Genomic DNA, 26,516 nt, shown 5'->3' with positions numbered 1-26,516 from the left:
CAAGCAAGAAGATAATCCCTGACAGTGTCACACAGTTGTTTCTGTGACCTTGAGGCTGTCCATATGTCACAATGGGCAGCCACACTCATCTCCCCAGCACTTCCTCGGCTCTGGCATGTGCCAGGTGCAGGGCTGAGCATGGGGTTACAGGGTGAATGAGGCCCAGCCCCTGGCCCCAGGCACACAGATTCATGATAGAGTTGGCCACCTAAGCAGAGAACTGTAAAGCAAGTGGTAAGTGAGAACACAGAGGAAGGAAAATGAAGGCAGTCTGGGCTTGGCAAGGAGGGGGCGGGTGAAGTGGGAGGTGGCGAGAGGGACGGAAAAAGAGCAGGACTGGGGACAGATGGCAGCTGCGTCCATGGCTGCGAGTCGGGTCAGGACTTTCAGGCCTCCAGGAGGTCATGGGAAGCTGGCCCCGGGGTGAGGCCTGAGCCCACACAGTCTCCCTCCTCCCTTGGAGCCCTCCCTCCATCTCTGCACACCCTGTCTTCCCCACTCATGCCCTCGGACTGCTCTGCCCTCACCACGCTTGGCATCCCTTCTCCCTCTCCCCAAATGCAGCCTTGAGCGTTACAGCCTCAGTAGAGATGAAAATCTGAACAACAAAGAGATCCAAAAAAAGAAAGGCAGGGAACGTTCTCTCCCCTTTTCCAGAACCAGCTCACAGGGACAAGCTGTCTCTTGGGCCCAAACTGAATGATGGGAATAAATGAACCAGTCAGGCGGGCTCCCATCCGAGCTGCCAGATGTCACCTCCTCCCCGTCCCAACAGGCCTCTCAGTCCTCAAGGCCACTGTTCATCCACCCAGTGAAAGTCCTGAGCAGGCCCAGTTCCCTGGGGACTGTCCGCAGAGCTCGGAACAGTCTGCACAGGCAGTTCTCCGCAGCCATTCCCTTGGATGCAACTGTTCCCTCTCATCCACCCCGCTCTCTCCTACCCCTGCTGCTCGCCACCCAGCATCCATCCTTCCTTCGTGTGTGCTGCTCTAATGTTTCAGGTGTTGGAGCACACGCAAGTGCACCGTGCTGTTGTGAACAGCACACAGGTTAAGGGTGCTGACCCCGGGGCAGTCTTTCTAGACTGGCCCTGAATCCCAGTTAGTATCTTTGCCGGTTCCCTGAAGAAGAGGCTGGGCAGGAAGCCCCACTATTGCTGCATGGCTTTTCTTTGGTATCAGAGGAAGCAGAAGAGAATCATTTGTAGGTGCAGAGATGGGTGGAATTACAAGATACACCAAAGAAGCTGTCCCTCCTCTTTTAGGTTGCTGAGTAGAACCGTGTCTCTCTTCTTTGCATTTCCATCTTTGGGAGCCCAGCTCCTGCCTTTGGGATTCCAGCCTTTGGTCAAGTGCTGCCACCTCCATCAAGGGGACTAGAAGCACACAGAGGTTTCCCCTGGAGCCTACACTGGGTACTGATTCTTTCCCAATTCTAAAGACACTGGCATCATCTATCATCCTTTCCTGAAGCACTGAAGCTGCCTCCCGCCCCATCCCCTGAGACTCAGGGCCATAACGAACTCAACTGCAAGCATCACAGCAAAGTTGTTCATGGCCATGTTCTCTCTAATGGGCTCGGGGCAGGGCTGGTTCATCTGGAGATTGCTTTAAGGATCAGATATCTGTCTTGTCAGTTTGTTTTTTATCCTTGCTTTTGGTGTGGGACTGCAGGGCTCCAACTGTGTAACGGCTCTTGCTGTGTAAAGCCCTTGCTCTCAGGCTTTATTGAGTCTTGACGTGTGGAGGACACAGAGATGAATGTGACAGGCCCTGGACTCCCCAGGAGCTTGCCCTTCAGGAGGAGGGTGGTGGGAGGAGGACCGGAGGAGTGACAAACAGCTAATGAGCTGAGAGCTCTTCCTGGGGGCCAGGCTGTCTTGTCGACACCACATGGATTAACTCATCGTATCCTCACACAACTGCAGATGGTTCACACCATGCAAACCGTCCCCACGTTATGTATGTGGGGTCAGAGGCCAGCAAGAAAGGCCTCGGTTCCAGAGCACAGTCTCTTTACCCACCATGCTACCCTGGGCAAAATAAGACAAGTACAACTAAACGAGATGGAAAATTATGCAGGCAGACCTCGGAGATGTGGGTTGGATTCCAGATTCCAGCAAGAAATCGAATATCTCAAAAAAGAGAGACAAATGAATTTTTTGGTCTCCCAGTGACTATGAAAGTTATGCTTACAATATACTGTAGTCTATTAAGTGTGCAATAGCATTATATGTAAACAAATGTTGTACATACATTGATTAAAAACTAACTTATTGCTAAAATATTAACACTAACCATCATCTGACAACACAAGGTTGTCACAAGCCTTCAATTTGTAAAGAATGCAGTTATCTGGCAAGTTGCAATAATGTGAGGTCAACCTGTAAATGCCACTGAGGAGACAGAGGGACAGCGTCAGGGAGGCTCTGAGAAGCTGGAGATGACTCTCACAAGGGAACAGAGTATATCGTGGGAGGGCTCCTGTGATGGGCTTTGAGAGAAGTGTGGGAAAGGCCCGGGCCTTGTGTGGAGGGAAGAGGAACATAAACAGGCAGGGAGTGGGGAGGTGAGGAGCACGTGTAGGGAATGTCAAGAAGCAGTGGCAGGAGTAGAAGCCCCTGAAAGAGGAGCAGTGGCGGATACAAGTGAGGCTGGATGGTGAGAAGTGCAAGTGCTACAAGCTTGTACTTTGTGGGTCACAGGGAAGACACTGACAGCTTTAATTTCAGCAAGAGCAAGTCTGCATCACGATTCTCTTTCAGGAAGGGCTAACCCAGTGAGGATTTTAGAAGGTTAAAAAGTTGGAGCATGGGGTTTTTAGGGCAGAGAAACTGTTCTGTATGATACACAATAGTGGGTACGTGTCTTCATACATTTGTCAACATCCGTAGGACACAGTCAGCACAGAATGAACCCTGATGGAAATTATGAACTTAAGTAATAATAATGTATACTATTGGTTCATCAGTTTCAATGAATGCATCCCACTAATGCAAGGTGTCAATGATAGGAGAAGCTGTGTATGATGGAGAGAGGCATGTGTGAATACTGTGTACTTTCCAATCAATTGTAAACTAAAACTGCTCGTAAAACAGCAGGCTTATTGATTATAGAAAAGATAAAGAAGACTTGAACTTCCGTGGTGGCCCAGTGGTTGAGATTTCGCTTTTCAACGCAGGTGGTGTGGGTTCGACACCTGGTTGGGAAGCTAAGATCCCACATGTCTCACAGCCAAAAACCAAAACAGTAAAAAGAATTAATATTGTAAAAATTCAATAAAGGCTTTAAAATGATCCACATTAAAAATCATCTTAAAGAAAAAAAAAAGGAGCTTTGTATTAAATTAGCAATATAATTGCATTCCCACGAAAAATTCAACTTTTTTTAAAGCAATTATTTCACTAAAAAAAAATACAACAAACCAGTGAGAGAATTCCCTGGTGATTCCAGTGGTTAAGATTCTGTGCTTTTTTCACTGCATCAGGCACAGGTTCAATCCCTGGTCTGGAAACTAAGATCTCGCATGCCAAGTGGCCAAAAAAAAAAAAAAGCAGTAAATAAAACAAGAAACAGACTCATTGATTGATTCAGAGAATGAACTCGTAGTTACCAATGGGGAGAGGCAAGGTAGGGGTAAGAAGGAAAACAAAAGGGTTATTATGGAATTACATGAAATCATTTATGTGAAACTTTTAAAAATTGTAAAGCATTATAGAATTTAAATACTCTTTCATTTAATTTTTTAAAATTAATTAATTTTTATTCCAATGGGGGAATTGAGTTTTATTCTCTACTATAATGTTGCCAAGCCAATCCAGTACTCTTGCCCAGAAAATTCCATGGAGGAGCCTGGTAGGCTGCAGTCCGTGGGGTTGCTAAGAGTCATACACGACTGAGCGACTTCACTTTCACTTTTCACTTTCACACATTGGAGAAGGAAATGACAACCCACTCCAGTGTTCTTGCCTGGAGAATCCCAGGGACGGGGGAGCCTGGTGGGCTGCCGTCTGTGGGGTCACACAGAGTCGGACACGACTGAAGTGACTTAGCAGCAGCAGCAGCAGTGGTTTAGTTGCTAAGTCATGTCCGACTCCATGGATTGTAGCTTGCCAGGCTCCTCTGTCTGTGGGATTCTCCAGGCAAGAATACTGGAGTGGGTTGCCATTTCTTTCTCCAGGGGATCTCCCCAACCCAGGAATCGAACCCGGGTCTCCTGCATTGCAGACAGATTCTTTACTGACTGAACTATGAGGGAAGCCCAAGAATTTCAATAATAAGGTCATTTTACAGTCATAAAATCTACCCATCAGAAAGCATCTAATATCTTCTCAAGACTGATGTGCTGTCTCTGAGCATCAGCACTACCTGGAGCTGCAAGATGCCTTCCATGAGGTCACCATCCTCACCCCACGCTCTGCTCTTGGCTGATGCCACAGACTCATTGCCTTCTCAGAGTTGCTGAATCTGATTGCTCCACACTCCCTATTCTGACTGTGTTACATAACCCACAGCAGCAAAGTGTGTTCCGTCATCAAGCATGTTGATTACCTCATCAATCAAGTCTCCAGATAACCTGAGCAGAAGACCTGTAATTATTGAGCACTGACCCTGGGCCAGTCTCTACACCAGGAAAGTCATTCCTGGGGACAGACAGACAGACAGACTCCAGGGCTGAGAAATCCAAGGAAAGCACACAGGAAGGTCTGTTAGGCATTTTGGTGAGAGATCAGGTCGGAGCCGATATGTCTATAGAATCCTCAGGTCCCTGTGGGCTCTTGCCTGCCTCCAGGGAGGCTCCCTTGCTTGAAGTGTCCCCACAGCAGGGAACACAGAGATCTCTCCGCAGACCACAGGGCCTTTGGGGACTTCAGAGGAAAAAGCAGTGAAACAGTCATCATCACACCTCATGAACTGGAGAAGTAAGATTGTCGTGATTTCACAGAAATCCGTTTTGTTCTCAGGAATCATTGCTTCTTTCAATGTGAAGCATTTCTCACAAGGACTCCATTAACCAGCTTGTCACATAACATTCAGTTAACAAGATTCATCTGGGTCCACCATTGGCTTATATATCTTTAGCAAATTTGCAACCTTTGTTATTGCTAATGGGTTATATTCTACTCCAATTCACTCTTTTAAAAGGAGCAGTGCCTCAAAAGTGTTCACTGAAGCATAAAATAGTGATGGAAACAGTAGCATCTGTCCTATAGATCAGAATAATCTTACAAACACACAGGTAATATAGAGTGTCAGTCAGGATTTACTGAGTCAAGCAAATCTGCAGGTGTGATGATTTTACCAAAGTGGTTGAAACTGAAGCTGAATAAGAGGTGCCACAATAAATATGTGAAAACTGAATTTGATTAGATCAAAATTCACTGTGCAAGCCCTCTATGCAGTTATAATTCCCACTTGGAGGAAACCACTGAAGTTTGTGAGTCATTCAACAAGCAAACACAATGACGTTCTAATCAACCAATGGAGTTTTTCCCAGAACAAGTACAAAAAATGCTTTTGGGACAAAATTGATTAATTTCATTGGTAAACACAGAGTACATTCTTACATTTCTGTTAAGAATCTATAAACTTACAAGTTAATCCCATGCTATGCTCAGAGAGAAACAAAAGGAACTATTGACAAAAGTTTTATCCAAGATCTTATTATACAAATATTAACACTGTGCCATGTGACAAAGCATTTCCAGTTGCAACTGTGAACTGTTGATATATATGTTGTATGTATACACCAAGAATAAGGCTACAGCAATTCTTTGTTCTCTTTGTCACTGAAAATTCAGTGAAAAGCCATTTCAGGGAGTGGGCTATTGACTGAAACAGACACCCACGTGTTCACATTTCACAGCGCTGGGAAGTCCCAAAGGACAGCAATCTGGAGTTCCAGTTGGGAAAGGGTCCCAGGCAGTGTGTCAACCCCACAGGTAAGACTTCAAATTGCAACTTTGGGGACTCCCATGTAAAATCCCAGACTGCAAGCTGATATCATCAGTTTGTGTGCAAAAATGCCACTCTGGTTTTTCTTTAAATTTACAATGCTGTTTGTTTCACCTTGTGAATCATAAGATTCCTTAGACCTTGGGGAACTGGCCAGGTACCCAGTGGCTTAAGAAATTCTGAGACCCACTACCTTTCTTATCTTAAATGCCACTTGACTTGCTGGTAACAATTGGTGTGCTTACAGTCAGGCATGTAGTCCAGGCAGGGTCCCAGTGAGGTCAGAAGTCAGTCAGAGTCCAGCTCTCCTACTTCTGAAGCCTGAACAAGACTACCTCCATTTTAGTTTCCCTAACAGCACTTGCCTGTGCTCATTACCAAATCAGCATCATGTTTTAGACCAGTGCTAATAGAATAAGAATGACAGTCACTTTTGTGAGCTTAAATTTTCTAGTAACCACATTAGAAAAAGTAAAAGAAGCAGCCAAAATTGGAAATCCCTGGTGATCCAGTGGTTAAGACTTCAGGCTTCCAATGCAGGGTGCATGGGTTCAATTCCTGGTTGGGGAACTAAGAGCCGACATGCTATGTGGCATGGTCAGGGAATTTTTTTTTAAAGATACAACCAAAATTAATTTTAGCATATTTTATTTAACCCAATACATTTAAAATAGTGTACTTTCAGCATGTGACCAACATACAACTCATGAGTGAGAATTTTTTTGTTCTTTTGTTCATACAAGAGAACATTTCAGTTTGGACTAGTTACATTTTAAGCACTCAATAGCCACCCGGAGCTGTCAGCTACTCTATTGGAGAGGTGCAGAGTTAGAAAATACTTCATAAGCAACTAAACTCACCAGTACTACTCATAATACATGTACCTAGGAGAATAGATGGCGATGGCAACAACCCTGTCCAATTTCCTGCAAACACAGGCCATGAGGCTAGTCTTGAAGCCACTGGGCCATGTCGCATCTTAACTGCATAAAGTCTTATTTGCCTCTGGTCTTAGTTGTGTGAGGTCTTAGCAGCGTCTGCAATATCTTCATTGTGCAGGCTCAGTAGTTGCCACAGGCAGACTTAGTTGTCCTGTAGAATATGGGATCCTAGTTCCCCGACCAAGGATCGAACCCATGTCCTCTGCACTGCAAGGCAATTCTTAGCCACTGGACCACCAGGGAAGTTCCCCCAAAAATATTCTTAGAGTAGGAATTGTTTCAGATATTGCTTCAGTATCCTCTCAATGGCCTGTCACATGACTGAGTACATAAGTAACTATACAAGAAGACAGTCGTGGGGTGATCTTTCCCATTATGTACCACTTTCTCCTCCAACAGGAAGTCAGCCACATCTCTAATGGTATTGTTTTGACATTACAAGAGAGACACGTGCTTACAATTAAAAAAAGAAATCCAAGAAAAATACACGATGATAATAAGAGCAAAAGCTCACTTTTCATCCCCTTCCTACTCACTCCCTTCTGTTGAAATTTTGTCCTTCTGAATGATTTGCTATGAACTGACATCTATGCGTGTGTTGATATATTCACTTAGTATACAAATATATTTTCTCTCCTACATAAAACACACATACAGCTTTTTTAAATGTGTGAAATCACATTGGACAATAATCATTATATAGATGAAACATTTTAACAGTTTGTCTCTCCACATAACTGCCAGAGTGTTCTTTAAAAAATATAAGTCAGAAGCTGTCACAGAAGCTGCAATGACTCCTGGCTTCCCTCTGAGGAAATCCAACTTCCAAGACCATGAGGACACAGAGTCCTCCTCGCCCTGCTCTCTGCCTTCTTCCCCTCACTTCCTTGCCCTCCGGTTTGTCTTGCAACTTGCACTTTCTCCAGGCAGAAGCATATGGCCTCTGCCCTGGCTGCTCTGTCTGGAAGGTTCTCCCCACAGTTACCCTAAGGGTTCACACCCCCTACAAGTCTTTGCTCAAATGGTACCTCAATTATCTCCCTTGATGACCCTATTAAAGTTACACCCAGCCCGTGGCACTCCCAGTTCCCTTGACCCTGATCTATTTTGTTTCCTTTACAGCACTTATGGCTTTCCCATTTATTAATTCATTTATTATATGTATGATTTTCTGTGTATGTCAACCTCACAAAAGCAGAAACTTTTTGTTTGTTTGCCAATGTATATCAAGGACTTAAACAGTGCCTGGGGCATAACAGGTGATTAATAAATATTTGTAAATGTCTTAGAAATCTTTCCTTATTATTTGCACACACAGTCCTTCATTTGTCTTTCCTAGGGCCTAGTCCAGTACCTGACACATTGAAAAGTGTTTGCTGAATTAAGGCATACCATAAATTAAAGTCAAAAAAATCAGTCAAGAGAGGAGGGAAGGAAGGAAGGAAAGAAGGGAGGAGCGAGAGAGATTGAAAGAAAAAGTTGTAAGGAGTATTAGGGGCAAACTTCCAATAAACGCCACCTGGTGGCACATCAGTACAGTTGGGATCCCTGGGCAAAAAAGAATGTTTAATTGTGTGAATATCAGTTCAGTTCAGTTCAGTTCAGTCGCTCAGTCGTGTCCGACTCTCCGTGACCCCATGAATCACAGCACGCCAGGCCTCCCTGTCCATCACCAACTCCCGGAGTTCACTCAAACTCATGTCCACAGAGTCGGTGATGCCATCCAGCCATCTCATTCTCCGTCGTCCCCTTCTCCTCCCGCCCCCAACCTTTCCCAGCATCAGAGTCTTTTCCAGTGAGTCAACTCGTCGCATGAGGTGGCCAAAGTATTGCAGTTTCAGCTTTAGCATCAGTCCCTCCAATGAACATCCAGGATTGATCTCCTCTAGAATGGACTGGTTGGATCTCCTTGCAGTATAAGGGACTCTCAAGAGTCTTCTCCAACACCACAGTTCAAAAGCATCGATTCTTCGGCGGTCAGCTTTCTTCACAGTCCAACTCTCACATCCATACATGAACACGGGAAAAACCATTGCCTTGACTAGACGGACCTTGGTTGGCAAAGTAATGTCTCTGCTTTTTAATATACTATCAAGGTTGGTCATAACTTTCCTTCCAAGGAGCAAGCGTCTTTTAATTTCATGGCTGCAGTCAGCATCTGCAGTGATTTTGGAGCCCAAAAAAACAAAGTCTGACACTGTTTCCACTGTTTTTCCATCTATTTCCCATGAAGTGATGGGACCAGATGCCATGATCTTTGTTTTCTGAATGTTGAGCTTCAAGCCAACCTTTTCACTCTCCTCTTTCACTTTCATCAAGAGGCTTTTGAGTTCCTCTTCACTTTCTGCCATAAGGGTGGTGTCATCTGCATATCTGAGGTTATTGATATTTCTCCCGGCAATCTTGATTCCAGCTTGTGCTTCTTCCAGCCCAGCGTTCCTCATGATGTACTCTGCATATAAGTTAAATAAGCAAGGTGACAATATACAACCTTGACGTACACCTTTTCCTATTTGGAACCAGTCTGTTGTTCCATGTCCAGTTCTAACAGTTGCTTCCTGACCTGCATACAGGTTTCTCAAGAGGCAGGTCAGGTGGTCTGGTATTCCCATCTCTTTCAGAATGTTCCACAGTTTATTGTGATCGACACAGTCAAAGGCTTTGGCATAGTCAATAAAGCAGAAATAGATGTTTTTCTGAAACTCTCTTGCTTTCTCCATGATCCAGCAGATGTTGGCAATTTGATCTCTGGTGCCTCTGCCTTTTCTAAAACCTGCTTGAACATCTGGGAGTTCATGGTTTATATACTGCTGAAGCCTGGCTTGGAGAATTTTGAGCATGACTTTACTAGCGTGTGAGATGAGTGCAATTGTGCGGTAGTTTGAGCATTCTTTGGCATTACCTTTCTTTGGGATTGGAATGAAGACTGACCTCTTCCAGTCCTGTGGCCACTGCTGAGTTTTCCAAATCTGCTGGCATATTGAGTGCAGCACTTTCACAGCATCATCTTTCAAGACTTGAAATAGCTCAACTGGAATTCCATCACCTCCACTAGCTTTGTTCGTAGTGATGCTTTCTAAGGCCCACTTGACTTCACATTCCAAGATGTCTGGCTCTAGGTCAGTGATCACGTTATCGTGACTATCTTGGTTGTGAAGATCTTTTTTGTACAGTTCTTCTGTGTATTCCTGCCACCTCTTCTTAATATCTTCTGCTTCTGTTAGGTCCATACCATTTCTGTCCTTTATCGAGCCCATCTTTGCATGAAATGTTCCCTTGGAATCTCTAATTTTCTTGAAGAGCTCTCTTGTTTTTCCTATTCTGTTGTTTTCCTCTATTTCTTTGCATTGATCACTGAGGAAGGCTTTCTTATCTCTCCTTGCTATCCTTTGGAACTCTGCGTGAATATAGTGAAGTACTATTGTTAAAGACACACATTAACATGGTCATTATAAAGAGATTGCATGCAAATAGTTTTAAAAAACAGTGTATGGAGGCAGAGGGGATTTAAGATAGGTTATGAAAAAGTAAAAATAAAAAATAAGGGCAAGGAAACCAGAAGATGACTGCAATAGTCCAAATCTGAAATCAATCAGATTTCTTATTAGAAATTTTACACTGAGATCATTAAAATGAGTTTGGGAAGAATTAGGAAGATTTTAATTTATTTATTTATTTGTCTGTGATGGCTCTTAGTTGCATCATGCAGGATATTTAGTTGTGGCAGGTGAAATCTACTTCCCTGATCAAGGATTAAACCCGGGTTCCCTGCATTGGGAGCATAGAGTCTAAACCACTGGACCACCAGGAGAGTTTCAAACATCAGTTTCAAAGCAAAGGGGTAGTTAAGAGTTGAGATGGATGAAATGAGGACTTTAAAAACATTAACACTGATGATGAAGAAGCCACTACTGCCTCCAAGAATTCAATTTAGTTTCATTAGTCAGGGTGGAAGCTAAATTCTGAAGATTAGATAATGAGAATATTATAAATAGCAAGTACAGAGAGGTAAAGGAGAGAGAAAATTTGAAGGTTGGAGGTAGGATCAGAGTCAAGAGAAATTGTATTTTTTCCCAAATGGAAGAGATTTGACATGTCTGTAAAAAAAAAAGAAAGGAGCCATTGGGGATCATGAGATTGAAGACAGAACAGTAGAGAAACGAGAAGGAGAAAGAGAAGCTATGTCCCCTTTGAAGGAAAGGGAGGAAGGGGAAAGAGCTCAAGAGTTATGAGGAGGATAAAATATACCAAGTTACCATTAGATGAGCAGAGAGAAGTTGGGTATGATGGCAGATGGAGAGGAATTCCTGTGAGATGCCCTTGATCTCAGTAAAATCAGAATCAACTGTAGGAATTTCTGGGAATAACAGATGATAAATAGAAGTGCTGCTGCTGCTGCTGCTGCTAAGTCACTTTAGTCATGCCCGACTCATAGCGACCCCATGGAATGCAGCCTACCAGGCTCCTCCGTCCATGGGATTTTCCAGGCAAGAGTACTGGAGTGGGTTGCCATTGCCTTCTCCAAATAGAAGTGGTAGAGAACCCTTACAAGGGCTCCCTCCAGTTGTAATAAGGGCTCCCTCCAATCTGTAACAGGGCATTGGTTATATTTTCTTGGCTTTTCTAGGAATTCTGTCCAGGGGGGCTGCATTACAGGGCTAACCCAAGTATACGCACTGACTTGGCTCATAGTCTGAGTATGTTAGTGAAGTCAGCATTAAACTAGATGGTCAATACCAAAATCAGATTGATTATATTCTTTGCAGCCAAAGATGGAGAAGCTCTATGCAGTTAGAAAAAATAAGAACAAAAGCTGACCAGCTCAGATCATGGACTCCTTATTGCAAAATTAGGACTTAAATCGAAGAACATAGGGAAAACCACTAGGCCATTCAAGTATGACCTAAATCAAATCCCTAATGATTATACAGTAGAAGTGACAAATAGATTCAAGGGATTAGTTCTGATAGAGTGCCTGAAGAATTGTGGATGGAGGTTTGTAACATTGTACAGGAGGCAGTGTTCAAAACCATCCAAGAAAAAGAAATACAAAATAGCAAAATGGCTGTCTGAGGAGGCCTTACAAATAACTGAGAAAAGAAGAGAAGTGAAAAGCAAAGGAGAAAAGGAAAGACATACCCATCTGAATGCAAAGTTCCAGAGAAAAGCAAGGAGAGATAAGATGATCAATGCAAAGAAATACAGGAAAACAATAGAGTGTGAAGGACTAGATAGCTTTTCAAGAAAATTAGAGATACCAAGGGAACATTTCATGCAAAGATGGGCACATAAATGAAGGATAGAAATGGTATGAACCTAGCAGAAACAGAGGATACTAAGAAGAGGTGGCAAGAATACACAGAACTATACAAAAAAGATCTTAATGACCCAGATAACCACGATGGTGTGATCACTCACCGAGAGTCAGACATCCTGGAGTGTGAAGTCAAATGGGCCTTAGGAAGCATCACTATGAACAAAACTAGTTGAGGTGATGAAATTCTAGCCGAGCAATTTCAAACCCTACAAGATGATGCTGTGAAAGTGCTGCTGCACTCAATATGCCAGCAAATTTGGAAAACTCAGCAGTGGCCACAGGACTGGAAAAGGTCAGTTTTCATTCCAATCCCAAAGAAAGGCAATGCCAAAGAATGTTCAAACTGCTGCACAATTCCAATCATTTCACATGATAGCAAAGTAATGCTCAAATTTCTCCAGGCTAGGCTTCAACAGTATGTGAACCCAGAACTTCCAGATGTACAAGCCAGATTTAGAAAAGACAGAGAAGCCAGAGATCAAATTGCCAACACTCGCTGGATCATAGAAAAAGCAAGAGAGTTCCAGGAAAACATCTACTTCTTCATTGACTATGCTAAAGCCTCTAACTGTGTGGATCATCACAAACTGTGGAAAATCCTTAAAGAGATGGGAATACCAGACTACCTTACCTGTCTCCTGAGAAATCTGTATGCAGATCAAGAAGCAATCGTTAGAACCATACATGAAACAATAAAATGGTTCAAAATCACAAAAGGAATGTATCAAGGCTGTATATTGTCACCTTACTTATTTAACTTACATGCAGTGTACAGCATGCTAAATGCTGGGCTGGATGAATTTCAGGCTGGAATCAAGATTGCCGGGAGAAATATCAATAGCCTCAGATATGTAGGTGACACCACCCTAATGGCAGAAAGCGAAGAAGAACTAAAGAGCCTCTTGATGAAGGTAAAAGAGGAGAGTGAAAAAGCTGGCTTGAAACTCAACATTCAGAAAACAAAGATCATGGTCCTGTCACTTCATGGCAAATAGATGGGGAAACAATGGAAACAATGACAGACTTTATTTTCAGTTCAGTTCAGTTCAGTTCAGTTCAGTCGCTCAGTCATGTCCGACTCTCCGCGACCCCATGAATCACAGCACGCCAGGCCTCCCTGTCCATCACCAACTCCCAGAGTTCACTCAAACTCATGTCCATCGAGTCGGTGATGCCATCCAGCCATCTCATTCTCTGTCGTCCCCTTCTCCTCCCACCCCCAATCCCTCCCAGCATCAGAGTCTTTTCCAGTGAGTCAACTCGTCGCATGAGGTGGCCAAAGTATTGGAGTTTCAGCTTTAGCATCAGTCCTTCCAATGAACACCCAGGATTGATCTCCGTTATTTTGAGGGGCTCCAAAATCACTGTGGATGGTGACTGCAGCCATGAAATAAAAGAAAAAAAGAAGAAGAAAAGCTATGATGAAGTTAGCGTATTGAAAAACAGAGACATTACTTTGCCGACAAAGTCCATATATTTAAAGCTTTGGTTTTTCCAGTAGTTATGTACAGATGTGAGAGTTGGGCCATAAAAAAGGCTGAGTGCCAAAAAATTTATGCTTCTGAACTGTGGTGTTGGAGAAGACTCTTGAGAGTCCCTGGGACAGCAGGGAGGTCAAACCAGTCAATCCTAAAAGAAATCAACCCTGAATATTCATTGGAAGGACTGATGCTGAGGCTGAAGCTCCAATAGTTTGGCCACCTGATGGGACAAGCCAACTCATTGGAAAAGACCCGCATGCTGGGAAAGATTGAAGGCAGGAGGAGAAGGGGACGACAGAGGATGGGATGGTTGGATGGGATCACCAACTCAATGGACATGAGTTTGAATAAATTTCAGGAGATGGTGAAGGACAGGGAAGCCTGGTGTGCTGCAGTCCATGTGGTCACGAAGAGCTGGACGCAACTGATGACTGAACAACAGCAAGGACGTGGAAGTAATCTAGATGTCCATCTAGAGATGAATGGATAAAGAAACTGTGGTATATATACACAGTGAAATATTACTCAGCTATAAAACAAAAAGAATGCATTTGAGTCAGTTCTAATGAGGCAGATGAACCTAGAGCCTATCATACAGAGTGAAGTAAGTCAGAAAGAGAAAGACAAATATCAAATACTAACACATATATATGGAGTCTAGAATGATGGTACTGATGCTCCTATTTGCAGGGCAGCAGAAGGACTGATGCTAAAGCTGAAACTGCAACACTTTGGCCACCTCATGCGACGAGTTGACTCACTGGAAAAGACTCTGATGCTGGGAGGGATTGGGGGTGGGAGGAGAAGGGGACGACAGAGAATGAGATGGCTGGATGGCATCACTGACTTTGTGGACATGAGTTTGAGTGAACTCTGGGAGTTGGTGATGGACAGGGAGGCCTGGCGTGCTGTGATTCATGGGGTCGCGGAGAGTCAGACACGACTGAGTGACTGAACTGAACTGAAAAGAGACACAGATGTGAAGAACAGACTTAGTCACAGTGGGGAAGGCTGAGGTGGGAATGACTTGAGAGAGTAATATTAAAACATTTACATTACCATATGTAAAATAGACAGCCAGTTGGAATTTGCTGTTGATGCAGGGAATCCAAAGCTGGTACTCTGCAATAACCATGAGGGATGGGATGAAGAACGAGAAGGGAGGGAGGTTTAAGAGGGAAGGGGGATATGTATACCTATGCGTGGTTCATGTTGATACACGGCAGAAGCCATCATAATATTGTAAAGTTAAAATTAAAAATAAAACTTAGAGAGAGAGAGAATGTCTTGTCTATTGGTAACGGGAGAAGGCAGCCCTCCCATGGTGGACGACTGCCCTGAAAGGCAAGTCATGGCTGACCACAAAACTCCAGAGGTTTCAGGTGAAGCAAGTTTGAGAAATAGTTTTTTGTCCAAAAATAGTTTTCTTTGCTTTCCCTATCGAAAGGAAAGCACAATCAAGTCTTATTTCAGCAGGCTGGGGTTTGACAAGTATGTGAAGCCTCTGCCCAAATGTAGGAAAGTGGGTTGGCATGTTGTGTTACATTGGCTTTGTTTTTTCTTTGGGGGTGGGGAGGCATTCTATCTGGCGATGCTGTACAGCTTGAAGGATCTTAGTTTCCTGACCAGGGATTGAACCTGGGGCGTCAGCAGTGAAGGTAAGGAATCCTGACCACTGGACTGCCATTGGATCCCCTGGTGTTTCGTATGTTTTACACACATATATTATATATATATATATATATATTTTTTTTTAGGTATAGATATAGTTATAAATGTTGATATAGTGGACTTAGTAGTGACAATAATATATTAATATGTATATCTATAGATATAGATAGATATCTTCAAATAATAAATATCCCCAAATGAGCATATATTCAAATATATGTATATTCAAGTATATACCCTTCATCCTGAATTTTCCCACTTTGCTTGGGAAGGAGGAAGCACCTAAATGTTTTTGCTTCATCCCCAAATACCAAATGAGCATTCTGGGTTCGTCTCTGACAGTCCTCCCAGTTACCGTACGCACCTGTCAGCATACAAGTGTGCCCAGGAAGATGTTTTCTCACATACCCTACCTACCAACTGAGGTTCACTAGAATAATTCAAACCAAGAATTTAACTACCATGGAGTTTATCTACTTTTTATTGCTATGTAACAATCCACTCAAAACACAGCATCTAGAAACAACTGTAATTCATTACGCGCCATGATTCTGGAGTTGGCTGACTCAGCTGATAGGCCTCCATCTGAATTCATTTAGAGTTGGTGGTGCAGCTGAGGTCATCTGGGGCCATCATGATCCAAGATGGCCCCATTTACGTGTCCAGGGGCTGGTGCTGGGTCTTGACTCCACATGGTTTCTCCAGAAGGGTAGCTGTATCCCCTTATGGGGTGGCTCAGGCTTCCCAGAGTGTGCAGTAAAACTGCAAAACTTTTCAGTGCCTTGACTTGTGTTGCCAGTCAGAGCCAAGTATGAGGCCAGCCCAGAGTCAAACGTCGAGCAGACTTGTGCTGTGCTTAGTCACTCAATGGTGTCTGACTCTTCACGACCCCATGGTCTATATCCCGCTAGGCTCCTTGTTCATGGGGAGCTTTAGGCAAGAATACTGGAATGGGTTGCCATGCCCTCCTCAGGGGGATCTTCCCAACTCAGGAACTGAACCCAGGTCCCCCACATTGCAGGCAGATTCTTCACTGTCTGAACCACTAGAGAAACCCTGAGTATACTTAGGCACCTCTTATCCATGAGGCTAATTGTAAATGTTCTGTGGCCATTTTTAGTCTCTCACAAAGGGGTTAAACAAAATCCCATCTGTAAAGTGCCTCCTCTATATGTGGCCCAAAGCACATTATTTCAAAACGTTAATTATTGCTGTTTTCATTATTGTTAGCCTTTTTTTCCTGAATAAAAAATACTTTTTCTGGATAAGGAAGTAGGTGAGTTAATATTCAGAGGAACTGAAGTTGATCAAAAAATATCAGTTCAGTTCAGTCGCTCAGTCATGTCCGACTCTCTGCGACCCCATGAATCACAGCACGCCAGGCCTCCCTGTCCATCACCAACTCCTGGAGTTCACTCAAACCCATGTCCACAGAGTCGGTGATGCCATCCAGCCATCTCATTCTCCGTCGTCCCCTTCTCCTCCCGCCCCCAACCTTTCCCAGCATCAGAGTCTTTTCCAGTGAGTCAACCCGTCGCATGAGGTGGCCAAAGTATTGCAGTTTCAGCTTTAGCATCAGTCCCTCCAATGAACATCCAGGATTGATCTCCTCTAGAATGGACTGGTTGGATCTCCTTGCAGTATAAGGGACTCTCAAGAGTCTTCTCCAACACCACAGTTCAAAAGCATAGATTCTTCAGCGATCAGCCTTCTTCACAGTCCAACTCTCACATCCATACATGACCACGGGAAAAACCATTGCCTTGACTAGACGGACCTTATAGACCTAAGCAAATCGAACAATCCATATAGAATTCTTTGAACTAGCATTAAATGCCAAAAATACATGTCACATAAAAATTTGAGGTGTTTCATAAAAAAGATTTGGTTGAAACATCATTAATTTGACTGACAGAGTAAGGAGACAACAAAAGAAATATTTAAATGGCATAAAATTTAAAGGTATCTTACAAACTTCTGAAGACTTCAAGTGTTACCTTTCTCTCTTTGTAGTTTATCTGATTTTTCATCTTTCTTTTGGTCTTCCTTTGTTTTGATCTTTTAGGAATCAGAGACTCAAATGAAGACACAATGTCCTTCAACAGAGACATGAATCCGAGTAAAGATGGTGAGGAAGACGAATCTCTCACATGCTCGGTATGTACTTGAGAGTACAGGACACTTGACATTCAAGATTTGTTCAAATCCCAACTCCTGTTTACCCAGCGATGGCCAGGGGGCCATCAAGAACACAAAAACCTCACTCCAGTGACTTACCCTTTATTGTCACAGCAAAATGCGGCACTTGCCTGCAGGGGTGCTCAGGTGTCTTCATAGTGATGGCAATGCCTGTGAAAGAGCCCTGTGCCAACGTTAGCCTCCTTCCCATCTGCTGCTCTTGCAAGAGAGTTGACCGGGACTGAAGGGAAACTCGGCTGCCCAAAAGCAGGCGCTCACTTCAGCCTTGCTGGCCTTCCAATCAAAGGCCTCAGAAGCCTGTTAGGAATAACAGAATTAGTAGGAAGGATACTCTAGGAACTTTATTTTATTTTTTCAATACAGGATTTTAGATAGAGAAGGGTACTCTGAGAGAAGTAAGACTTCTGTCTTTTCTGCCAACAACCATTGTCAAACACTCCACAAACCCATGTGCTTTAGTAAAATATTCCAGTGAATAAGGACAATTACAGCTTCCTTTGCATGGCATTCCTGAACATTCGAGCTCTTTGGACACCAGGGTGAGGTTTTGACATTTAAATTAACTCAGCTCCCTTTCTTCCTTCAAAGAAATATGTTGTTGTTCTTGAGTTGCTGAGTCGTGTCTGACTCTTTTGCAAACCCATGGAATGTAGCCTCTGTCCGCAGGATTTCTCAGGCAAGAAAACTGGAGTGGGTTGCCATTTCTCCCTCCAGGGGGTCTTTGCAACCCAGGAATCAAACCCCATCTTCTTCATTACAGGCAGATTCTTTTTTTTTTAATATAAATTTTATTTATTTTAATTGGAAGCTAATTAATTTACAATATTGTACTGGTTTTGTCATACATTGACAGGCGGATTCTTTACTGTTTAGCCAGCAGGAAAGCAAGAAAGAAATATAGCCTTACTCAAAACAGAGGTCACCAACCTCCACAGCAGTTTCTCTCCCTAATCACTCATAGAATTTTAAAGTTGGAAAGATCTTAAAGACATTAGACTCCAAGTCTAATGAGCTCGTTTTAGTTCACAGGATTTAACAATGGGTTAAAATAATACCCTTTTGGGACTCAATCTATGATTCAACCCTCTGTCAACCTTCTGAATTCGACAAATTCAACCCACGATTGATTTTGTTTAGTTAGTTAGGCAAAGTTATCTTTCAAAGATAGATGTTTCTGTTTGTAGGACTGTTGTCCTATTTGTTCTAGGATTTTTGAGTCTACCAGACAATGACATTTTGATCAGTCTCCTGATTCCCCACATGTTTTTCTACAGCTGCCAGAATTATATGCGTTTGTTGAGAATTTTAATAAGGAAAACAAGAAATTGAATCTCTGGAAAATGCACTGTATTTCACCTGGTGAAGCACAGAGAATGCTCAGTCAAAAGCATTTCCTGAATGGAACCGGGGGGACTGACGGGAGAGCAGATGATTCCTTACCTGTTTTCACATGCAAGGTGGTGAGAAGAGAAGAGCGGCCGGAGTCTATGACTGAGCTCCTGCACCGCATATTGCTTACCAGGTCCTTCTCCCCCGTGGAGAGACTCTCCAAATCCCAGCAGAGACTCTCCGAGTATGGGATCCCTCCTCCGGTGCACACTCTTCCTTACGAGATTCTCATCGATCACTCCAAATCCGTGTCAACGGTCACCATACGGAAGAAGATTCAGAGCACCAAAATACTGTGCAGGCTGGGCATTCCCTGTGTCTCGCCAGAGAAGTTTACCTTTGAAGAAAAAGCCCCTAAATACTTCCTCATCGATCCAGGTAATCTAAATAGATGAGGCCATGTGGAAGAAAACGAGTGAACTCTGACGGCAAATTGTACCTTGGTTCCTAGAGTCCTTGATCCAAGGGAGTCGTGCAGTTCTGAGGTTCAGGGCTGATGCACCCTCTGCCCATAATGATGGGGGAAATAGAGAACAGGGAATCAAACTTTGAGGGCCACGTCTCAGATTCGCCCCGAAAGGGTGTGCTACTGAGGCACAGCATTTAAACATTTATAAAGTAAGCCAGTTAAACTTGGACTCACTATCATTTCCAGGTTGATGAATAAGTCAAGTGTTTATGGAGCAATGGTTTTGTTTCTTAAGTATCTTACCTCAACTGCAATTGGAGGTTTTTAAAAATACTTTTTCACAAATGTTTATCCTTTCTTTATTATTTCATCTCTATCAGGGCTATCATAAACAGGACACAAACAACAGAAAGAAACTTCATAGCTGATTTTTTTCTTCTTTCTTTTTTCTTTCTTCCTTCCTTCCTTTCCTCTTCTTTTTTTAATGGAGAGTGTGAGGGAGCTCTGAGTGAATGAACTCTAAGCGAGCCGTATCTGAGTTTTGAATAGGGATGCACCCATATAAAGCCAAAGACCACACAGAGAAAGTTTAAAATGTTATAAAACATACAATGGTTAGTTTTAGCAAGGATAGGGTGTCTTCTTAAGATTTCCATTTTCATTATGTAAGAAAGGGAAGTAATATCTTGCTCTTCTCTGTAGCTATAAAAATATGTTAAATCAATGATAAAGTATTTGAGACCCTCTGAAGTAAGTTCTTTACTCAAAACTAGCAAATATTTTGGCACCTCCATTGTAATATTAAAAGTAGTGTCTGAAGGAACACATTTAAAGAAATGTATTGATTACTCTGATCATGTTTGATCCAGGATGCTGAAAGAATCTTCGCTGTAATTCCCTGCATTGAGGTCTTGACAGAGCCTAATTCAGGTCTCAAATTCCTTTTCAGAGTCACACTTACTATGGAGCCCAGGCAGAGTGGAAATAAGGAAAACTGTAGGAATGGCCTTCAGTTCAGTTTAGTTCAGGCACTCAGTCATGTCCGACTCTTTGCAACCCCATGAATCACAGCACGCCAGGCCTCCCTGTCCATCACCAACTCCTGGAGTTCACTCAAACTCAGATAGTCCATAAAAGGACATAGGTGAAGTATGCCCAGAGACTAAAAAGCATAGAAAGTATTGAGAATCAATAAGAAGAATTTGCAAAATGTATACTAAAGAAGTGCTGGAGACTTTGAATGTTTGATGGGTCTGAAACATTTACAGCTTTGCCACCCATAGGGGCTTAATTGTCCTTTCCTCTGGAGTTCTCTCATGTGCCCTTTCAGACTCTGTTAAAATCTCTCTTCTGCCTCCATGAATTCGTTTCCTGAGATCTTGGAGGCAGAATCTCTGAGACATGGCCTGTCTATTCAAGGAATATGCATGAAGCCAAGTAGGCCTCCATATGAGGAATATCCAGTAATTATTTAGGTTTAATTGTAACAATTCATCTTTTACTGTTCTATATTACTTGGTATTGCTATTATTGTATCAGTCAGCCAGTTCTTAAATCTTTCTCAGTCCAGGAGAACTTTAGGACTCCTGATATACCAAAGAATATTATAGAACACATCCTTACTAAATCCAAGAACCGGGGGAGGAAAAGGGTGTGGGTGTTGACATTTTCTTCTTCTCCTATCACACGAGCTTCTCTTGCTCTGGATAAATCCTATAGGACTATGTAGATTAGACATGTGTTTTATGAGAAATAACAGAAAAAAATCAAATGAGTTTTTTTTTTTTTTAATTTTTCCATCTGGAGGCGGACAAGGGCAAAAGTAATGCTTTTTGGTGTTATCAAGAACCCATGCTCCCCATCTTTTTGTGTGTGGTTTTTATCTTCATGGCTAAAATTGTTTGTACCTCCAGGTGCTATGGATACATTTCAGGGAGGAAGCGGGGCTAAGAGAAAGAGCCACACTGGTTACTTCTGTCCTCTTTCAATAGGAAAACAATGCTTCCTCAGAACACCCCTTCTCAGGTGAACTCTCCCCACAAGTTCTCGGCCAGAATTGTGTCCAATAGCCACCCATTACTGTAAGGAATGCTGGTCAATAGAGTTCCTAGCTTCCCACTTTCTGAGGAGAGGAAGGCTGAAAAGGATTATACTCAGTATAGAGTGAACCAACCCATAGTGTCCACCACAGATCACAACATAAAGCTCTTCACTAATCAACATCATGCATTCTATGACCTCACCTCTTGAGAGTCCCTTGGACTGCAAGGAGATCCAACCAGTCCATCCTAAAGGAGATCAGTCCTGGGTGTTCATTGTTAGGACTGATGTAGAAGCTGAAACTCCAATACTTTGGCCACCTGATGCAAAGAGCTGACTCATTTGAAAAGACCCTGATGCTGGGAAAGATTGAGGGCAGGAGGAGAAGGGGACAACAGAGGATGAGATGGTTGGATGGCATCACCAACTCAATGGACATGAGTTTGGGTAAACTCCAGGAGTTGGTGATGGACAGGGAAGCCTGGCGGGCTGTGGTTCATGAGGTTGCAAAGAGTCAGACACAAATGAGGACTGAACTGAACTGAATGACCTCACCAAATATCCCTGCCCTTCCTGCTATTCCAGGCCTGCTGAGATCTTGTCAAATTCCCTCAACCTTGGCAACTGAGCCCTAGGACAGACTGTTGAACACGATGGCCAGATCTGAATCAAAGAACAGTCCCTGGCCCCTGTCTCCTACTTCAGGCATGTGTAGAATATTTATACAGACTTCCTATCTCGCAGACCTGAGGAAACTCAAACTCTTCCCAGGGATGGGGGCCTAATGGGGCAGGGGCAGTATCTCAGCAATAGGTGACTTGCTTAAATATCACCACACAGGGAAGATGCTAGAGTCACCCACAAGAAGTAGACCAGCCCGCCTGCTTGTTTGCTTGACCCATTTTCTCCTGTTCTCCTGATATTCTTTACACTCCTATTTGCTCTTTGGCCTCAGGTTTTACACCCAAGCCCCTGCCTAAGATCTTGCTTTTTACTGTTCTTTTTGTTTTTAGCCATGAACACATCGTTACTAGCCATGAAAAGAATTGAAGGGAAGGGAAAGGGCAGTGGCTGCTGAGGAGGGGACTGCGTAGTATATGTTGGCTTGAGTTTGCCATGGTTCATTGCCTCCATGAAGAGGTTGAAACTACTAATGATGCCCTAAACTGGCAGGTCCTGGAAGTGAAGGGAAAACAACCAGATTCTAGCTAAACCACTGCCCTTTTATACTCAGGGCTTACACTAGTGTCTTGGGAGAAATGACACTAACAAATGTACCGTTATCAGTCTTTCCATTTATCTTAACTACACATTAGGATCCTTTTCTATGTCCTGTAGACCTCTCAACTCTGTGGTCTCTCAATTCACACCAGAGGAGACACCTCTACCTGTGATGGCCCTGCAGGGTCCACTCCAGCCCTAGCCAGGTCCAGTCTATTTCCCATGTGGAGGACGGCTTTAGATGAGATGAACAATATAGGTTCCCCCTTAGTTTACAAAACTTCAGAAACAGATTTCTTCAGAAAGTTCAGAAACACAAGGGAGAAGGGGACTTGAATTCATCAAAAGTTCGTTCTGTTCATGAAGCATCTCTAAGTAACTGAGAGTTAAATAAGGCCATTGTGTGATTCTTTGAAAATATGATTCTTTTCAGCAAAACAATTCATGGATCTAAGGGATCTGGAATGGAAATTTTACAAGGGGCTTGTGAAGTGGAAGCGCTGCATTTTGGATGAGTTTTCAGACATTAAGAATGACAGTGAGAAGAGATTTGTCGGGAGCCAGCAGTTGCCGCATCCTCTTTCCCCACCTCTAGTTCATAAGTCTCTGGTCATTTATCCTCAAGTTGATTACCCAAAAACGTTATCGCCTTCTTAAATGAAACATGTAGTTCATTAAAGCATCTTAGATACAGATCTTCCTTTTGAGAGCAGTGAATTGATACATGAAAAGCAAAGAAGCAGCGGCCCCATGGAAAATAGGAACTGAGTCTATAAAATATGCATGTGTAGGTTTCAATATTAAACCATTATTATGGAGTAAAAGATCTAAATTGGTCTGCTAAGACAATGCCTGGTTTGGACTGGTGAAACCTATCTGGACCAGGGCTGAGGTAATTTAAATTGTATGAAAAGAAGAGTACATATGAAGGTGAACTCACAAACAAGAATAGCTCTTAAAATATTTTAGGCATATGAAGAAGTCCATTATCATAAAAATAGTAAAGTCAACAAATGGTAGAATTGACAGCTGAAGTTGTAGAGATCATTCTGAGAACTTAAAAAGTAACACACTAACTGCTCAAAAACATAAGGAAGGACCTAGCATTTTTGGAGAAAGAACAAAATTTGAAAAAGAACAAATTGGAAATCTTGGGAAAAAATATTGTCTTTGAAAATAAAATAATAATAATGATAACCCTCAATAAATTATCTCAGTGGCATACTAGATAATTTGAAGAGAGAGGATTAATGAGTTGGAAGATAGCACTAGAGAGAAGCTTCACAGCACAGTAAGATAAAGGAGACGACTACAAAAGAAGTTAAAAGTAATAGAGTGTAGAATTAGAAGTTCAGAAATATACCCAATGTAAGTCACAGAAGAATATAGGGAGACTGGAAAAGAAATGATGCTTGAAAATAAATGACATAATTTTTCAGAAATGAAGAAGCATGTGAAATCTTGAATTAAAAAAATCTCAGATTAGCAAGAAAAGAAAAATAAATCTATACTAGAAACACAATAGCAAAATTAGAACATTAAGCAAGAAAGGCAAATATTATCCGCAAAAAAAGAGAAGATGGATAACATACAAAGAAATGACAAATCAATAGTGGAACTTTCATTAATAGAAGATGTCAGAAGGTGATGGTGTCATATACTCAGAATCCTGAGGAAAAACAGTAAATCTGGAATTATCTAACCAGCTAAATTCTTTTTAAAGAGAAGGAATAAAAATAAATACATTTTAAAACATATGAGAGCTAAAATCACTTACTATCCACAATCTCTTACTGAAAAACTACTAGTAAAATATGTACTTTAGCAAGAACTCAGAGGAAGTATAAGAACTAATAGCAATTAATTTTTTAATAATTGTATATGAGTACATGGATATTAAAATATACTTTTGGATTCTATTTCCTATTATATTACTTAGAAAATTTGCCTGTATGTAGGTGAAATTTGTCTGTATTGTTGTTTGGTCGCTAAGTCCAACTCTTTTTTTGTGACCCCATGGACTGTAGCCCACCAGGCTCCTCCATCCATGGGATTTCCCAGGCAAGAATACTGGACTGGATTGCTGTTTCCTTCTCCAGGGGATCTTCCTGACCCACGGGTCGAACCTGCACCTCCTGCATTGACAGGCATATTCTTTACCCCTGAGTCATTAAGGAAGCCAAAATTATTCTATAGTTTTCATTTTTACACTATTTAAAAAAAAATTGCTGGAGTTTAGTTGATTTACAATGTTGTGTTAGTTTCAGGTGTACAGCAAAGTGAATCGGTTTACACATATACATTTAGTCACTCTTTTTAAAGATTCTTTTCTCATATAGACCATTACAGAGTACTGAGTAAAGTTCCCTGTGCTGTATAGTAGGTTCTTATTAGTTAACCTGTTTTATATATAGCAGTTCATTTTTTGAACTATTTTTTAAAATCATATTTTAGTTCAAAATAGAAGGGACCTTCATCAGGAGTACTGTCCAGTTTCTGGGCTACCCATAATATTTTGTTTTTTCTTTTCAATTCCTCAAGCTGTGCACTTAAAACTGTAAACTTTTCCTCATGCATGTGACAGTTCTGTTGCAGGAAGGGGGACCCCTTTCAGGGCCCAAAACTGGGCTCTTCTTCAAGGAGACACTCATGCTGACAAAGCAAGGGATTTTATTGGGAAAGGGCACCCGGGTGGAGAGCAGTAGGGTAAAGGAACCCAGGAGAACAGCTCTGTCACATGGTTTGCAGTCTTGGGTTTTATGGTGATGGGATTAGTTTCCAGGTTGTCTTTGGCCAATCATTCTGACTCAGAGTCCTTCCTGGTGGTGCATGCCTTATTCAGCCAAGATGGATACCAAAGAGAAGGATTCTGGGGGGTGGTCAGACATGTGGTGTCTCCTTTTGACCTTTCCCAAACTCTTCTGGTTGGTGAAGGCTTATTAGTTCCGTGTTCCTTACCAGAACCTCCTGTCATAAACAACTCATGCAAATGGTTGCCATGGTGCCTGGCCAGGATGGGCAGTTTCAGTCAGTGTGTTTCCCCTAACAGTTCCAAAGATATTTTTTTCAGTTGTGCTACCTTCACAATTTATACAGTGGAAGTGAGAAATAGATTTAAGGGACTAGATCTGATAGATAGAGTGCCTGATGAACTCTGGACGGAGGTTCGTGACATTGTACAGGAGACAGGGACCAAGACCATCCCCATGGAAAAGAAATGCAAAAAAGCAAAATGGCTGTCTGAGGAGGCCTTACATAGCTGTGAAAAGAAGAGAAGCGAAAAGCAAAGGAGAAAAGGAAAGATATAAGCATCTGAATGCAGAGTTCCAAAGAATAGCAAGGAGAGATAAGAAAGCCTTCCTCAGTGATCAATGCAAAGAAATAGAGGAAAACAACAGAATGGGAAAAACAAGAGATCTCTTCAAGAAAATTAGAGATTCCAAGGGAACATTTAACGCAAAGATGGGCTTGATAAAGGACAGAAATGGTATGGACCTAACAGAAGCAGAAGATATTAAGAAGAGGTGGCAAGAATACACAGAACTGTACAAAAAAGATCTTCACAACCAAGATAGTCACGATAACGTGATCACTGACCTAGAGCCAGACATCTTGGAATGTGAAGTCAAGTGGGCCTTAGGAAGCATCACTACAAACAAAGCTAGTGGAGGTGATGGAATTCCAGTTGAGCTATTTCAAATCTTGAAAGATGATGCTGTGAAAGTGCTGCACTCAATATGCCAGCAAATTTGGAAAACTCAGCAGTGGCCACAGGACTGGAAAAGATCAGTCTTCATTCCAATCCCAAAGAAAGGCAATGCCAAAGAATGCTCAAACTACTGCACAATTGCACTCATCTCACATGCTAGTAAAGTCATGCTCAAAATTCTCCAA

At 42.4% G+C, this 26,516-nt stretch overlaps 1 protein-coding gene across 1 annotated transcript; it reads left to right on the top strand.

The window, feature by feature from the left end:
• Positions 1-17,435: 17,435 nt before the first annotated feature.
• On the top strand, positions 17,436-26,255 carry C7H9orf153 (chromosome 7 C9orf153 homolog). The gene is made up of 3 exons (XM_055427402.2): positions 17,436-17,521; positions 18,838-19,330; positions 23,056-26,255. The coding sequence occupies exons 1-3, from the start codon at positions 17,456-17,458 to the stop codon at positions 23,277-23,279; spliced, it is 783 nt and encodes a 260-aa protein (XP_055283377.2). The 5' UTR covers positions 17,436-17,455; the 3' UTR covers positions 23,280-26,255.
• Positions 26,256-26,516: the final 261 nt, after the last annotated feature.

Source organism: Moschus berezovskii, chromosome 7 (genome assembly GCF_049115385.1).
Source record: "Moschus berezovskii isolate FMDL1 chromosome 7, NW_MosBer_1.0, whole genome shotgun sequence".
Taxonomy (NCBI): domain Eukaryota; kingdom Metazoa; phylum Chordata; class Mammalia; order Artiodactyla; family Moschidae; genus Moschus; species Moschus berezovskii.
The sequence above is the reverse complement of the archived record's forward strand: the minus strand, read 5'-3'. Positions and strand labels throughout refer to the sequence as shown.